At 36.2% G+C, this 17,781-nt stretch overlaps 1 protein-coding gene across 6 annotated transcripts in view; it reads right to left on the bottom strand.

The window, feature by feature from the left end:
• Positions 1-17,781, bottom strand: part of USP3 (ubiquitin specific peptidase 3) — an 82,047-nt gene that overhangs the window by 45,406 nt on the left and 18,860 nt on the right. For 4 of the 6 annotated variants that reach the window (XM_045540794.1, XM_045540823.1, XM_045540814.1 and 1 more), the window contains 2 exons: positions 9,011-9,071; positions 4,820-4,951 (listed from right to left, as the gene is read on the bottom strand). In XM_045540794.1, coding sequence (XP_045396750.1) covers positions 4,820-4,951; positions 9,011-9,071 — 193 coding nt within the window. Of the gene's footprint in view, positions 1-4,819; positions 4,952-7,507; positions 7,624-9,010; positions 9,072-16,182; positions 17,600-17,781 lie in introns of those variants that run through there. The other 2 variants (XM_045540838.1, XM_045540830.1) reach the window with 2 other exon arrangements.

The raw sequence follows: 17,781 nt of genomic DNA, 5'->3' as shown, positions 1-17,781 counted from the left end.
ATTTTTCTTTTTGATATAGCTTACTGGTTAGATTTAATTTGTAGTTATTTGCAACTACAGTATTTTAATTAGTAAAATTAGCTTATTTTCTTTTTGGAGTTTCTGTCAGATTTCTGTGTTAAGGTTTTGAAAGTTTCATAACATCAATGTACTCAATATTAAATTTTAATAGTTTGAGGCCGCACTGTCCAACAGTAGTTACTAGCCATATGTGGCTATTTAAATTTATATTAATTAAAACCAAAACCTTCAATTCTTCAGTCACACCAGCCACATTTAACTGCTCAATTGCCACTGTATTGACTGACACAGGTAGTACACACACGACAGAGAAAAATCTCTACCTCTTTCTCAGCTTTAAAATTCTAGTTTTTCCATTGCTGTTGTTAGTGCTATCGAAGTTACCCAATTTATAAGGTCCTACATCGTATTCTTTGAAGAACTAAGAAAATATTCTCAAACCAAACCATTCTTCACTCATCTGAAACAAAGAGGAATCATCATATAAATGAACCTGATTTTTTTATGCAACAGTAAAGAAATAAGTCCTTTAATCTACTGGCTACAAAGCTATCTTTATAGAGTAAGTCATGTATAACACTAACACCAAAAAAAGAGAAAACCTTTTATGTAAAAAATATCCCTCAAAAAGGGGACACAGTGACAGATCCTTCATTAAATTTTAAATTTCTTTTCATTCACTTGCGTAACATTTTTATATTGAGGCGAATTTGACCTCTGATTTTATTACAAATGACAGAGATACTGAAAAATAGCAAGCTGATATTCTAGTGACTTCATCTATTTCAAACTGAGAAAAGTTAATATCTAAAAGACTTATTTTAAAAAGCAAGCACATTTTTTAATTCTTTTATTAAATTCTGATGTACTGCCATCAAATAAGCCAATTATGGAAAATCAGAAGAATACCTGCAGAGAAAACCCATATCCTTTGTTAAAGGCAGACAAACATCAGCTTATTAAGGAAAAGCCTTTTATGTTTTTAGACGACCTCTATTAGAAAGTTTCTTTTTAAACTCCAAAATACTGTTTTTAAATAAACAAGACTCTCTGTTCCCTAATTTTTTACATTGAAAATTCGTGTCCAAATAGTTTATATACTCAACAAAAGAGTCTCTGCTTTATTTTCAATCACAACTGCCTTAGAAAATGATTCAGTTATCAGTAAAAACCTACAATAAAGCTTTATTTCTGTTAACTTTAATTAAAATTGCTATTTATTATATGTTTAAAATCTGAAAATACAAGCCTTCTTTTTCTAGACAAATAAATTGATTCACACTTCATAATATTTCTTTGATCGAAAGGATGCTTTGAAATATTATCTGCCAAGAAAGAAACATTCTAGTAATTTACTTTTAATACTCCTTTCATAATTCTTCATTCTCAGAAATTCAGCTATTATTGATAAGGATCAAAGTTGACAAGACAATGTCAGGTTTCAAAAAATTATTTGTTCAGTATTTTACCTCTATTAACTCCAAATGTCTACCTGCATAAAAAATAAAAGTTTCTTTGTTCCAGTATTTGTGTCTTTTCAATCACAATAATGTATACCACATACAATTCCATTTATATTAGTTAGGGGAGGGGAGTTGGGATGGGAGGGAAGGAAACATTACTTAACAAATAGTAAACTGAATAGGAGCTCTTGTATGAAAATCTTGGGAAGATTTTCATTTTTATTGAAATCTTCATTTATCTCTCAGTTTCATGTTAATCCATTTATCTCCTTAAGGAGTGGGGGCTATGTCAAATCAAAATGGTATTGCTTTCCCTCATTTGAAATAGTGACCTGTGTTATGTTGCTCTGCTTGGTTGATAGGTGTTTCCAATCTGGATGTCCTGTTTATATCAGGATTGAGGGGAGCTGCTTGCAAGGATGTCTGTCTTGTGAGGGAAATGAAACAGCTCACCCATGTCATGACTTAAATCTTCTGCAGGAAAAACGTTCTGTGGCTCTTCAGTCCTCTAAGATGTTCAGAGTGGCACAAGATTACAGATTTGGTGGAACATTCCCCATTTTTGGAAGACAGCTAACAAAATTCAATCTTTCAAACATACGTTGCCCTACTGTGCTCCAGATATTGCGTGCTGGGGAAAACACGAAGATCTAAGATATGGTGTCTACAGTCTCCAAGAACATTTACAAATAACTAACATGCAGCAGGAAATTACAAGTATCCCAAGAACTAAAATGTTCAGGAGAGATTAGATCCAGCTACAATTGGAACTGGGAAGAGAGGGGAGAGCTCAGTGATAAATTCATAAAGGATTGCAAAGATAGGACAGGGCAGGGACTCTTGGCAAGAGGAAAATAGAAAAACTGTAAGCCTCAGAGTATATTACAACTTCTCTAGAGCACAGAACACACTGCAAAAGGGACTTTAACATTAGCTAAAGTCAAAATATTTAATAATTAAATATGTTATACCTAATGCACCAATGTTTTACCTCTGAAGCCAATCATTCAGTCTAACCACAGAAATCAATGTTCAAGGAAAATTCATAAACTGGAGGGAAATTACTAAAGTGCACTGGAAAATCTCTCTCTGTCGCGTACATGCACATGCACACTCTCTCTTCATACAGAAATAGAAAATCTCTGTTTGTTTCTTAATCACAGTGAGGTGTGGGAGGAATGTTAATTTAAACTACAGCTTCATCAATTGACAACTATCACAGATTCCTTTTTGGCCATCAGTGTAATGCTACAGGGTGATTCCCTGGGCATTTTGTTCTAAAACCCACAAATGAGACGATAATGTGAACAGCTGCAACTCCCTTCCTGCATTTCAGAAGCTCTGGGTGTCCACACACTTGCAGCTCTGTATAACTTCACACAAAAGACTGGCAATCGGCCAAGAAGCCTCAGCCATGCTGTATACTCCTCAAGGTTCAAGATTTTCCATTAAATTCCAATTTGGCTATGAAACCACATATACTTTAACAGACTATACCACTATAAATATAAAACAAATTAAAGTCCAATTTCTATTTAATAAAAGTATGCCCCTAAAGTGCAACATATAAAGACATTAAAATATATAATCTATATTTTAAAGAGTCCTATGAATATAATTATACTCTATTAAGATAATTCTTAAAATTTCCTTGAAGTTAGTTTCTTTAGAATCTTACCAATAGCACGAAAAGCAACTGCAAACTTGTTATAGCACATAGAAATTTAATTGTATTTCCAAAGTCCCCCATTAAGCAGTGCATGCACATTGCTAACTGAAAATCAGGAAGAATGAATTTTCTCAATATCTTGTATGTACAGGTTGACATGACCTACGACAATGACTGTGAGATATTAATTTCTGCTGCCTAAAGGAGAAATACAAACACACAGAAACACATGGTTCTGTTGTCGTTCTAGTATATAAGTTTCCTGAGGGAAAAGGGAAAAAACTAATGAAAACACTTTAACTGCCTGGCTAATACTTAACTTTGGTAGAAAGGAGTGTTTCACAATAGCAAATAACAATAAACTGAGCACTAACCCTTGTGTGAAAATCTTGAGAGGATTTTCATTTTTAATGAAATCTCCATCTACCTCCAGCTTCTCTCTCTTCTAGGTCTGGACACCTTCCACGCAAAGGATCACTGAAATAGTAGCGATCTGAATGACTAAACCTTAAGATGTTTATTCAATAGCCATAATTTAATAACATGAAACCTGTAAAAATTTAAAAGGCCTGGCAAACCACTGGCCTTTTTTTTTCCTCCTTTTGATGGGCACCTTTCTCCAATACAACTATCAACTAAGGACAATGTAGGAAGGACTAGCATCCCACTTCAGTAGAAGGTATGAATTTGAAGTGATATTTGGACTTTAAATCCCCATCTCTGCCCAGCAATTGCCTTCATGTGACATTCAAGAGCTGTCTGGCAAGAAAAAATATCTCCAAAGGGATCTTTTAAATGGCTTGGGTTTTTTTTCCCTTCAATGTCAACAAGCATTTGAATTGAGGGTAAACTGATTAAAACAAGAATTATGCATCATACTTACTAGTCAAAGAAATAAATTTGCTTCACATCAAAGGTAAAACTGAAAAATATACTGACTTTCTGAGTATATCAAATGGATATGGATCATTAAACATCACTTGTAACCTAAATAACCTCGATCAAAGTTGTCATAAAAACACCTATTTTTATTGTCATTTATATTATACAGGCATGTATATTACATTATAAAGAGAAAACAGGGCCTCCAACCTCTTTTTAAAGGATGAGATACCTAAAAAAAAAAAGAAAAAGAACCTGAAAGGCTACACCCAAATTTTTGATATTTACCTCTGGGGGAGTAGAAGAGGAGAGTAAAACTGTACTGGGAGAAGAGAAATTGTCAAAACAATTTTGTAAACAGAGAAATTAAAATTTTTAAGATTATATGGCAAAATGTTAACTAGACAGTAGGAACATGGGTTTTGTTTTGGAACATGAGTTTCTATATTATTCTTCAATTAAAAATAACACAAGAAAAAGAAAAGAAATTATAATGAACGAGAAAGAAATAGATATTATTTCCCCAAAGATTACTGAATAGGGTGTGGGAGAGAAGAAGAGGCCTCGAAGTCTAAAGGAACACTGCAAAGTGAAATCTGAAATGCACAAAGACAGGCGTTCCTGATGGCTCTAGCCCCCTGTGAATCCTAACAAGACTAAAAGGAGGTAATGCAGTAGCAGCTAGCTTAAGGACTGGGAGAGGGAAGGGAAGAGGGCAAGGAAGGTAGGAGCACACTTGCACGCACATAGTAAGAAATGTCATTTCTAGAAAATATTAACTTACCAGTATGTACTGTAGCTACTGCAATCCATACAAACTGTATGTTGAACTTTATCTTGCTTTTCTGATTTCTTATGGTTGGTTAAGGGTATTTGTGCATCTTCATAATGTTTTTTTGCATGGCCATTCACATACCTTACAAAAACCAAATGAAAATTTACTTTAATCTAAATATTGCATTGGAGATTAAAATACTAAGAGATAATAAAACTGTTAATCAAATCAAAATGAGAAAAATCCTGTAACAGTGTTCAATCATTTAGTAATTTATTAAGCTGAATACTTAAAATATGTTTCCTTTTTGCAATAAAATACCAGTCAATTTTTAATTATATACAAGACTAGGCCCATGCAAGGAAAGGCATTATTTATGCAAATCAGTCTCAATACCATTGATATTAGCATTTATAAATGCCTTTGCTGATGCTTTAGCTATAGCTTTTTTTTTTTTTTTTAAGAGTTTCTCAGACCTCTAGCCCTCAACTTGGGCTATTATCAAAGACGAGCTCTGTAAACTAAATTACTCAACCACTTCCCACAGGGCCACAGGCTCTCTACTTGGTTTGCTGCTTAATATAAAACGTGAGAGTCAGATATGGAAAGGGATGATTATCTTTCATCTCTTTCCCATCAATATGTCTTCAGATCTTTTATTTGAACGCCTAGATAATCAGCTCCACTCATATGGAAACACATTTGTTCAGAAACAATCCAAACGAAACACAAATTATCTTAAGTTTATAAAAAAAACATTTATTTGCATGTACAAAGATAATCAAAAGTTGATTATATTCATAAAAATTCTGTAACATTTTGCAACTCAGACTTAATAAATCACCATATTACAGCAAGCAAAATGAAACTGAAATAAGGATTCATATGCACATGATGTGCAGCCGAATTCACCTACACCTTCACCTAAAAAACTGCACAATGCTGTCACTGACCACTGCTGTGAAGACCCTGTAACACAAAACTTCCCAGTTCCTAGAAAGCAGCCAATTGGTAGAAGGCAAGACCTACTTGAAAACTCAGTCAAGGCAAATGTTGTTTAAATGGTACCAAAATAAATAAGCTCAGAGAATTCAGATAATATTTCATCATGAGTCAGCTTAATTGCACCAGAAGCAACACTTACCTTGGGGAAAGTAGGATAGTTGTGGTGAGCAGGAAGGATCAACTTCAAGCCTAGCCTCTATACCCAGGAAAACCAAATGCATTCAAGGCACTATTAACCTCAACTCAGAATCTGATTATGTTCTTTTCCCACCTTTTCACTGTACTTTTAACATGGATCCTCTGTCCACAAAACTGGACTAAAATGAATTTTAAAGTCAAATAACGATTAGGAGTATAAGCTCAAAAACTAGACTGCCTGGGTTCAAAAGTAGGCTTTGTCACAGCCTGCTCATGTGAGCTTGGGTGAATTACTTAACCTCTCTGTGCTTGTTTTCTTATCTATAAAATGGAGATAATCCTACTTTGTGTCTCATGGGTTGTTAGATGTGGCAAATAACAAATGAATGTCAGCAATTATTTTATTAGCATTTTTCTTTCTATGCTTAACTACTACTTATTCAGAATCCAAACAACATAATTGCTTAGAAGGTGGCCACATTAAGCACACATTTTGAGAGAACACATTACTGCACAGGTCAAGAAACACTCACTAATTAAAAAGGTAAACTCCACTGCATCATATAGGTTCGATATCTAATCATCTTAATTTCCTATTCTTATCACATATTGATAGTACTTCACCATGAAAAACAATAGTTATTTATTGCAATGGTAATAATACTAAACAATAATAATAAAAGGCATTTCTACTTTCAAGTCTTTGAAAACTGATCATCTTTACATAGTACATACAGCTTATTTAACTACAACACCATAGTCTCCAAATGTTCTAGATCGTTACTTAAATGGTTCTTGTAAATGTCCTCGATACACTAAGAAGGATGATTACTACTGACATTAAGATTAGCAACGTTTTGGCTAATACCCAAATACATTAGTCAGAAAAAGTTAAAAGTTTTGCATAAAGTAGCTAACATAAATATTTCCCTCATCTAGTTTTGAATTTTAACTAGACATTTTGGTCTATAGTATAAGAGGAAAAATTTCACTATATAGGGCACAGATTTCTAGTAACAATCTCAAAAATCTGAAAAATAACTTCAATGGGATGATGTCATGAAGACCAACAGAATATATAATTCATATAAGCTATTTATGTTTCCTAGTTGAAAGAATATCCAAGACTCCCCTGCAGACAAGTAGTCTAAAATTACAAAAAAATCAGTATACTTAGCAATCAACACCCAGGACAAAATGATGAAAGAATATTAACCAATCAGCTATGTAAAATGGAGATCCAAATTCAGGCTACTCTCAATTATCCGTTTAATCTACTTAACCATACTTCTCCAAAACTATGTCAAATTTCTAAATTAAAATTTGTTTGCAATTGGAAACAGTCTACCTGAAGAGTCTAGAAATTTTTCAATTTATTTTTCCAAAACCTGCAGAGAATTATTTTGTGCTTGCCATTAAGAACATTATTCTCTCCAATTTTTCAGTTTGTCAGGTCTTTTGACTGGTATATGACCTTCAAGATTTAAGTTGTAGAGCACTATGAGACAACTGGAGAACAGAACTACATAAATTTTATGGCATTATAATTCTCACCTCTCAAAATCTAGGAGAGGAATCTGTCTCTTCAAGTGTAGAATTTAAGTGCTTCTACTTTTCTTCTTTTTACAAAAAAAGTTATCTGTACAAAGTATTTTCAGGTTCCCCAAATCCTAGAGGTTTCAAAACCACAACAGCCACAATTAAGATATGCAGTTAACATTTTCCAAAGGTACTCTTAAGTGTACATGGAAAAACATACTCAATTCCAGGATTCAAAATGTGAAAAATCAGAAGTTCACTGTACAAAGATGCTCTCTTCATGCAATGAAGATTTTAAAATAACAAAGGGGAAATAATCCAGATAAATATAATGTAGATTTCAGCCTGTGTGACTCAGTATGATTTCTCATCTGCTTGCTGCTAAGCTATTAACTTTTTTTTTTTTTTTTGAGACAGAGTTTTACTCTGTTGCCTGGGTCAGAGTGCTGTGGCATCAACCTAGATCACAGCAACCTCAAACTCCTGGGCTCAAGCAATCCTCCTGCCTCAGCTGGGAGTACAGGCATGTGCCACCAAGCCTGACTAATTTTTTGTATATATATATTTTAGTTACCCAGCTAATTTCTTTCTGTTTTTAGTAGAGACAGGGTCTTGCTCTTGCTCAGGCTGGTCTCAAACTCCTGAGCTCAAACGATCCATCCACCTCGGCCTCCCAGTGTGCTAGGAGTACAGATGTGAGCCACCGCACCCAGCCTAAGCTATTAACTTCTAAAGTAAATTCAAGGTAGATTTTCTAAGCTAAAAGAGCAATAGAAATAAATGTGCTACTACTAGGCAAAAAAACACGGAAGCTGATATTTACTTAAGTTTGTATTAGAAGAAAAGAGTTACTGAAGTATTTAAGTAATATTATTTTGAAGCCAAAAACTGAGAGGAAATGCTTAGACTTAAACTGGAGTGGGGTAAGGTAGGAGATGTTAAGTCCATAGAAAGCAAAATGTTTTAATGGAACAATGAAACATTTGGTATATCTCAGGAATTAATAATGAACTCCATAATGAGGTCATTTCAAAGAGAATTCCTTTATCTGTAAATAAAAGGTGGGGATGGGGTAGGTACCAGTGGAACAAGATTGGCCATGTATTAGTTAATTGTTGAAGGTGGGTGATGAGAACATGGGGCTCAATTATACTCTCTCTACTTCTGTGTGTTTAAATCTTACCCTCGCAAGAGGTTGAAAAAATCACCATTAGGTAAACTTTTGTTTCAAGATTTTCAACATCCTTATTTCATCTTTCCAATCAAATATTACTAGTAGACTGTCTTGATCATCAAACTAATTCTTCTAAGTATCAATACGAAGGGGTTTTCCCCTAGATTTTTTTCCCAGTTGTATCACAGAATCAAGGGATTCGATTGGAGAGGGAAGCCCTACAGAGAATTATACACTATGATTAACAATGGTACTAAGTCCAAATCAATAAAACTCTGACATAAAGCTCAAAGGCAAATTTTACAAAGCAAACAGGGCAGTGAAGTAATTAGCATGTCACCTACCTTCCACAGTGGACACTTGAACAAGTCAAACAGACCCAGGGGCTTTTGTTGGACCGGCACACTAATAAAAAGAAAAATACACAATATACCAATTGTATCATATCATCTCCCAATTTCTTCCCATTATCCTGTGATTAAGTCATAAATCCCACGGCTGCTTAGGTATACTGGAATCACAAATCCCTGCTTTGTGGATGCATTTACACAAAATGGCTGCCTAATTAAAATTATATTGAAAAGAATTTAAATGCATGTCCACAACAGCTGCACATTTTAATTGCTGACTCAATTGAAATAGCTTAACCACGTTAAACACATACATTTCTCCTTTATTACTTATTCCCTTTTACCACAATCCCCGACAAGTTAATGATAGCCTATTTTCCCATTAAAAACATTTTTTAAAGTCTAGTCTTTTAATCATGTCTTTGCCGTGCAGGTCATATACCACTATAAATTACAACTCTTTCAGTTTATTTATTAAAAGGCACAACCTAAGGATACAATTGGGAAGACGAAGACTGGTTTTCCCAAAGTAATTCTCAGTTGCATAAAATATATGACAGCTGCACATAATTCCTGCTGACAGTATAATCAGGACATTAATTATTTTAATTTAAGTATTACAGGAATGAGGTAAGCAAGAAGGGGTATGGAAACTTTTGAAATATTGATTTAAATTTTGCTTGCTGTTTATTCATTTACTTTTTTACTTTTTAAAAAAGTCCTGTACGTGTACCAATGATTTTCTAAAGGGAGGAATATAAAAATCACCTGGAAAGCTTTTTCAAAGCACCTAAGTTCTACTCAGCCAAAAATATCTACACTGAGGTAGGGAAAGATGTACAAAGAACATGTACGTACATTTTGAGCAAAGCAGCTTGCCACATGACTCCCTAATACAACCCCTTGAGAACCACCAGTCAGCCTCCAAGGGGCATGCAGGGAGTGCCACAGTAAAACCACACACTCAGGATCATAATAAATCCACCACCTGGCACACAGTACGTGCTCAATAAACACTTATTGAAAAGAAAGTTTAAATTTATTAGTTTAGGATACTAAGCTCTTCCAAGATCTAGTCCCTGCCTACATCTCTTTTGCCTTATCACACATCACAACAGGCCTTCTCACTATTAAAAAAAATTAACCAAAACTGGAAATAAGTTCAATTGAGAATTCTTAAGTCCTTTCAATGTATGCTGAAACATTGTTTAAGAGCTACTCCCAAAGATATTTAATTATGGTACCTAATTGTTTGACCTGCTGTTTACTATTGACTAGGACCCAAATTCTATAAAGTTACAGATAAACTTGTAGATTTTTATTTTGCAGAGATAATTTCTGTCCAGCAGACTCCAAAGGTCATGGTTTTACTATTCTGTAGAATATTAGCCAATTTTGTATCTATTCTAGCAATTTTATTTCAACGCTCTTTCTTCAGTGTCTGTATGCACTCAGTTCCCAAATACTCTTGGAGCCTGCTTTACTATCCTACTGGTTCCCTAATTAATGAGTTAAATTAATCTTCAAATATGTTCATTCTATATTCATATGCGAGAAGAGGGGTGAGGGGGGGAGAATAGGAGAGTACAGTGATATAATGTCCAAGAGACTCTCCTGTTTGGCCTGCACAGAGCTTCAACTGTTTTTGAACATGAAAGCTTTGAGTGATAAACCTCCTTCCAGCTAGCCAAAGGCCCTCCCTTTCCTTAGTGCATTCACACATTCACATTAACTACCAGGGCCATCCTTGAAGGTGTTTGAGTTTTTTACTCAATTTGGCCTACTTTTGTCATATGTGCATGTAAGCCACATGACAGAAGGCCTAGAAGCATGCCTACCAAACTGCTAACAACAATTATTTTAGATAGCTATATGGGAAGGCTATTGTGAGGGGAGACTGCTGGCTTTTTATTTGTATACCCTTGTGGTGTTTGGCTCACAGCAACAAGAATATGATATTTTTATAGTTTGAAAAGAAAGCCCAATAAAATATATTTTTAAAAATAAAAAGTAAACTGGAACAGAGCTTACTTGAACAGATATTCATGGTTTGAGGTATGATTTGGAGGACTGAGAAACTATGAATATCATTATTTTGTTAGTCCAGCAAATCCTTTTCTCTTAGTAAATATTAAGAAACATTGTAACTCAATCTGGAAAAAAAACTGTTGGAGTTTAATATCATCCTGAAATAATTATGTTACAATAGCAAGTTTAGGGCCAAGTTTTTAACTATCCAGGGAATTTTTTTTTTTTTTGGTAATTATGGAGAATTTTTTTCCTCCTTTGTAAGAGGAAAAGGAATCTACAGCAAAATCACTGATACTTTGCTTTGGTGTGTTTCCTGCCAAGTGTTCCTTTTTTTCCCCTTGTATACTTGTAAACATATACATAGTACATACAATTTTGTGATCTCATTTTTCCACCGATACATGAATACATTTCTTCATGTTACTGAATTTAGAACAGGATATTGTAAATCTAGTTTTATCTCAATTATCTTATGAAGTTTTATTAATTTTTTAAATTTCTCAATTCAATCTAAAATTTAAAAAAAAAAAAAACCTAAAGCTAAAGGGAGGAGAGAATGGGAAGTAACTGCTTAATAGGTATGGAGTTCAGTCTGGGGTGATGAAAATGTTTTGGAACTAGATAGAGGTGGTAATTGCAAAGTAACTGTAGATGTACTAAATCCCATTGAATTGTTCACTTTAAAATGGTTAGTATTATATGAATTGGACCTCAATAAAATAGATAAGAAAGGGATGAGGAGAGAAAATAAAATATTTCCAAAAACTTTGGAAATAAATGATTATGCCTTTTAATAAATCTAAAAAAAAAAAAAAGAAAGAAAAAACTTCACTTTCTGCCAGGCATGGCAGTGTGCACCTGTAATCCCCACTACTTGGGAGGCCAAGGTAGGAGGATCACTTGAGCCCAAGAGTTTGAGACCAGCCTGGGCAACAAAACTCTCTAAGGGTATAATATATTCACACTAGAAAAACATTTGAATACTAGAAAGATACAGAGCATGGCAGATTCTGAAGCCAATAAATGGCATTACTTTAGGAAATATTCGCTGTATTTATACACATTTTATCCAAGGTAAGAACCTTTAATGTACCCAACACAATTACAAAATAGAATGAAAAATACTGGCTTTAAATTACACTAATTCTCAATTATTGTTAAGAATAGAACAGGTCATAGTACGAATAAAAGAATACCTCAGATAATCTTAAAACCATTTATGTTAATCACCTTTAGGGGAACAATCTTATTATAAAAGGTAGTTTCAATTTACAGACAGATGGGTTTCAAAAGTTTAATTAGCCAGGCATGGTGGCGCATGTCTGTAGTCCCAGCTACTCGGGAGGCTGAGGCAGGAGGATCGCTTAGGCCCAGGAGTTTGAGGTTGCTGTGAGCTAGGCTGACGCCACAGCACTCATTGTAGCCGGGCAACAGAGTGAGACTCTGTCTCAAAAAAAAAAAAAAAAAAAAGTTTATCTGTAGGATGAACACATTTCCCTTGGAAACTTGTTAAAGATTTCTAGGTTCTTCTATAAAACTACATGAAATATAGCTGAAATAGTCATTTATATACAAATGTACATATACATATATACACAATAAAACTACACATAGTCAATAAAAATATTTTAAAGCTCTGCATATAGTATCTATTCAGCAAAACATGGAAATACTAAACCAAAGGGTTTTTTACTTTTTTAATCTTAAATGCTGGTACTTGAGAGAAAGGGTGATAAGGATGGAAACTTGTAGAAGTTCAAAAAATTAAATCTGGAAACTTATAAGGGCTCTTGAAAATACCTAATTACACTTCAAGGTGACATCAAGGAAAAGGAAGCCACGCATTTCTCACACTGTTACACTTGGCCATAGGAGGGTCATGTGGAGTCTCATTAAGTAAAATCTCATCTTTTACTCAGATTATAAAATTTCCTCAAACCAAGATACCCTCTCCTCCAGCAAATTTCTTCTGTTTGTTTGGATTCTTCCAACCCTGATATCAGTGTCTCATCTCCCAGTCCCTGGGCATCTCAGACCAGAGGCTGGCATTAACTAGGTTCCTTTCACTGCCCCCCTCCTTTGGTTATGACCTCAGAATCTTCCTCTGTCCCTGTTCTCACCCTCAGCCCCAAGCCCTTCAAGTTGGCAGGAGGGCCCCTTTGGAGGGAATGGAGAATCTCTATCCTTTCCTGAGCCAGGGTCATTTTCAGAAGGTAGAAGCTATAATATATGCTGGACATGGGAGAGGGTGGGAAAAGCCCCAGCCTCTAAAACATGCCTCAGATGTAAGTCTTCTTCCTTAAACCCCTCAAAGCTTGAACTCTCCTAAAAAGCAGGAGATGAGAACTTAAGGGGCACAGAGGCAGAGGGAAGGCATCTAGGCATCTAGGTGACCTACAGACCCAAGTGGTTTGACCTCTACTATTCTCTGAAGGGAATGGTAGTCTGCTCCTTTATCAAGAGAGATAAAGAAGGGTAGGAAACTAGGGAGTTGTGCTTCAAGAGGCCTATTTACAGAAGAATGTTCTCTGGTTGTGTTCTTAAGACAAAGAGTTTTTACAATGAAATGGCATCCACACTGAATATAATGGTTTTTCTACATAACCACTGATCTTTAATATCCTTAGTATGCATTCACTATATAGAACTTCATAATTGAAAACATTTGATATTCAAGGCCTATCAGTAATTCTCCTGGGCCCAGGCATGGTGGCTTATGCTTGTAATCCTAGCACAGTCTTTGGGAGGCTGAAGAGGGAGGATCACTTGAGGCCAGGAGTTTGAGACCAGCCTGAGCAAGGTAGCAAGACCTAATATCTACAAATACAAACATTAGCCAGGTGTGGTGGCACATGCCTGTAGTCCCACCTACTCAGGAGGCTGAGGTAGGAGGATCGCTTGAGCCCAGGAGTTTGAGGTTGCAGTGAGCTATGATTATGCCACTGCACTCTAGCCTAGGTAACAGAGTGAGACTCTGCCTCACCAAAAAAAAAAAAAAAAAAAAAAAAAAATTCTCCCAGCATTCTAAATTTTTTGACAAAACATCTTGCATTACTGTTTATGATAACTCCATCACTATCCTGCACACAAAATAATTCAAGCACACAGCATGGACAGGCAAGCCATTTATAATGCATCTATTATTCAGTAGTTGCAACAACTGGGAGGGAAGGCACTTTATCTCCTCAAGAATTCAGAAAGGTGAGGACTGTTGACCAGGAGTCTAGTTTTGGCTCTACCATTACTAGCGACAGAAGGGAGAACATTACTACTATTCTGGGTCTATTTCTTCATTATAAAATGAAAATTAGAGGATGACTTTGTCCCCTCTAATTATAAAATTATTCAAAGAACATGACAAGGACTGGCAAAAGTTAGAGGAAACAATCATGTCATCCTCCCCTTTAAATAAAATTCTTCCAACTCTTCTTTCCATCAAATTTTCTTAAAAGGCTTAACAAAAAGATTTATTGCTAATGTATTATAGTATAAACTTCTAAACCAATGGTTTTCAGGTCTTTTCCTGCCTCCCATCAACCCTGAGAGGCAAACACATTCCTACCACACTGCCCATCAGTAACGGCAAGTCACTGCAACAGGGGGGTGGGAAGTATGCAGAAGTTCACTGTTCAAAACCAGAACAGACAAACATGCCACTGCAACAGTAAAACTCAGAACCACCTCTCCCACACACTTTTAAAGTGCAACAGTTGAAAAATATTAGCAACCTGAAAGAAAACATCCATAATGTCTGTGGTTTTTTTAAAGTAAGTTCATTTTCATTTAGTTGTTTTTTGGTTTGTTTTTTGAGACAGGGTCTCACTCTGTAACCTGGACTAGAATGCAGTGGCAACATAGCTCACTGCAACCTCAAACACCTGGGCTCAAGTGATCCTCTTACCTCAGCCTCCCGAGTAGCTGGGACTACAGGCATGCACTACCATGACTGGCTAATTTTTCTATTTTTTGTAGAGACCTTGGTGGGGGCGGGGGGTCTTGCTCTTGCTCAGGCTAGTCTCAAACTCCTGGCCTCAAGCAATTCTCCGGCCTCAGCCTCCCAAAGTGCTAGGGTTACAGGCGTGACCCACCACATCCAACCCATTTAGTTAACATGTACATAGTGTATACTGTGTGCCAGGCACTACTGCAACTACTTTATGAATATTACTTCTATAATCCAATGAAGTATATACTATTACCTGGTCTGTTTTATAGATGAGAAAGCTAAAGCACAGAGAAGTTACATAACTTACTAAGTGACAGAGCTGTAACTTAAACTCATACAATGTTTGAAGGCACTGAATGGACCACTGCAAAGCAGGAAGTCCAGATGACTGCCACTTTTGTTTTAAAAAGATACCACACTATGTGTTTCTCTATGTATATATTACATTCCAGTGTATAAATTTTCTAAAGTCTGGAAGAGTGTATAGTAACTTAACAGTCATGTAAAAGGAGTGAGATGGGGACTGGAGCTAATGTGGACCTACTTTCGTTTTCAACTATACTGCTTGAAGTTTTTCAACAAGCATCATTTCTTTTATAATAAAAATTAAATTTAAAATATTTTAAATTTAAAGATACTGCTATTATAAAATTGTCCTAATGAAGTGAACGTATTCTAAATTTTTAGGCATGAGTGGTAAATTAAATGAAAATCCAAGATTTCAACTCTATGAATTTGTAAAAATGAGATCAATGGGCCAGGTGTCTGTATCCCAGCACTTTGGGAGGCTGAGGTAGGAGGATCACTTGGGGCCAGGAGTTCAAGACCAGCCTGGATAACATAGCAAGACCTCGTCTCTACAAAAAATCTAAAAATTTGCCAGGAGGCTTAGGTGGGAGGATTGTTTGAGCCCAAGAGCTCGAGGCTGCAGTGAGCTATGATTGTGCCACTGCACTCTAGCCTGGGCGGGACAGAGCAAGATCCTGTTTAAAAAAAAAAAAAAAGTAATCAATGAAAATTTTAAAGCTGTTATTAAAACACACACACACTCCATTAAAGTATCCATTGTAAAGTGTTCTTCCTCTTATATTAATAATTAGAGGATAGGGCAGTATCATCATAAAAATTCTATTATATAAATATTCTAGTACATATAAGTAGAAATATATTCCAGATTGACCCAACTTACCTTCCAAATGATACAGGTGTAGATGTTTAAGAGCAAGGCCTATTATCCTCTATGCACCATAAATGCTCTCTGAGCTGCATGCTCACAAGCCTACTGTATCCTAAAAGTTCAGAAGCCTCTTCTATCTATAACTTGAGTCCCCTAAAGTCATACAAAGAGACCCAGAACTGAGTTATAATATACTCCAGAAAAGAAGAAATCAAGCTATTCTGAGCAACTGCCAAAGGTGCCAAAGCAGCCTGAGTGCAGCCAAAATTATTGCCTGATATTCCCCATCCCTCACAATGCTGTTCATTCTGGGAGTAGGTACTGGACTCCCAGGAAATAGGGCAACAGGAGAGTTCTTGTAAAAAGACACAGGAGGTACCCAGGACCAAAGTTGTGAGCCAAAGAAGAGCCTGGGAAACTAAGCAGAGGTCCAAATACTGGGGGAGGAGGCCAAGCATGAGCACCAAGTCCAAGTGGTCTGAAGTGGCAGGCTGGGACTCAGGGCCAAGATCACAGGACAGAACCAAGGGTCCAGAGCCAAGGCAGGGAAGATAATTATGAAGCAAAGCTTATCTTGGTTGCCTCTCTACTTTTCCCATGAACATATTTTCCATTTTCTTCCTTCTGGCATCTCTCTTTTGCCTCTATTCCCTTCTCATTCCAGGCTGACAGTCAATCTCTCCTGAATCATTAGATAAGCAGATTGTTTGCTGTAAAGTCACAGGTCAGCATTTCTCCTCTCCCTTCTGCTTAATGGTCCTGTGATAAATTGAAGATGGACACAAATTCTTTCACACTCTTCCCATGGAGAGGCAAGGTCAATATCCTAATTCCCTGAATCTGGGCAGGCTCTGTGACTTCCCCACCAACTGAATATGGCAATCTACAAGTCCAGGTCTTATGAAATTCGCAGCTTCCTCTTGCTATCACTTGGAATGCTTGCTCTCGGGGAAGCCAGCCACCATGCAAGAAATCTGATTACCCTGAGACCAAAATACTGTGAGAAGTCGAACAATGTGTAGAGACTGTGGAGATTATGACACCATGGGGGACACAGAGACATCAAGAAGAAGCACAGAGGTAACAGACATATGAATTAAGAAGCCACCTTGGAAGAGGATGCTCCAGCCCCAGGTACTCCACCTGATACAATCCCAGCCAAGTTCTTCCTGAATTCTTGACCCACAAAATTATAAGCAAAACAAAATGTTGTTTTTAGACTACCAGGATGTAAGACAATTTGTTATGCAGCAACAGATAATCAGAACACTACTTACAGAGGGGAGGGGTATCAGTGATACAGCATCAGCCATACCCGCCAAACAACTCACTGGAATTACTGACACTGTTGTTTAGTAAAAGTAAGGATGGAAAAGGAACTTCAAGAGGTTTCATCCCATAGGAATCAAAACTGTCCAAAGACCATACTATCCACCCTACAACACAGGCAGTGAGAGTAACGACATGGCAGTCTACCCTCAACTTTGGACTGGATCTTTCTATATTGCATCATTATTTTAATAACTCAAATCTAGATGCGCTGCCACTACCACAAGACAACCTAATTCTTGAACACAAACATCACTCCTAACGTTGCTCTGTATTATAAAA

Source organism: Lemur catta, chromosome 1 (genome assembly GCF_020740605.2).
Source record: "Lemur catta isolate mLemCat1 chromosome 1, mLemCat1.pri, whole genome shotgun sequence".
Lineage (NCBI taxonomy): Eukaryota > Metazoa > Chordata > Mammalia > Primates > Lemuridae > Lemur > Lemur catta.
This window is presented reverse-complemented; position numbering and strand designations above follow the sequence as displayed.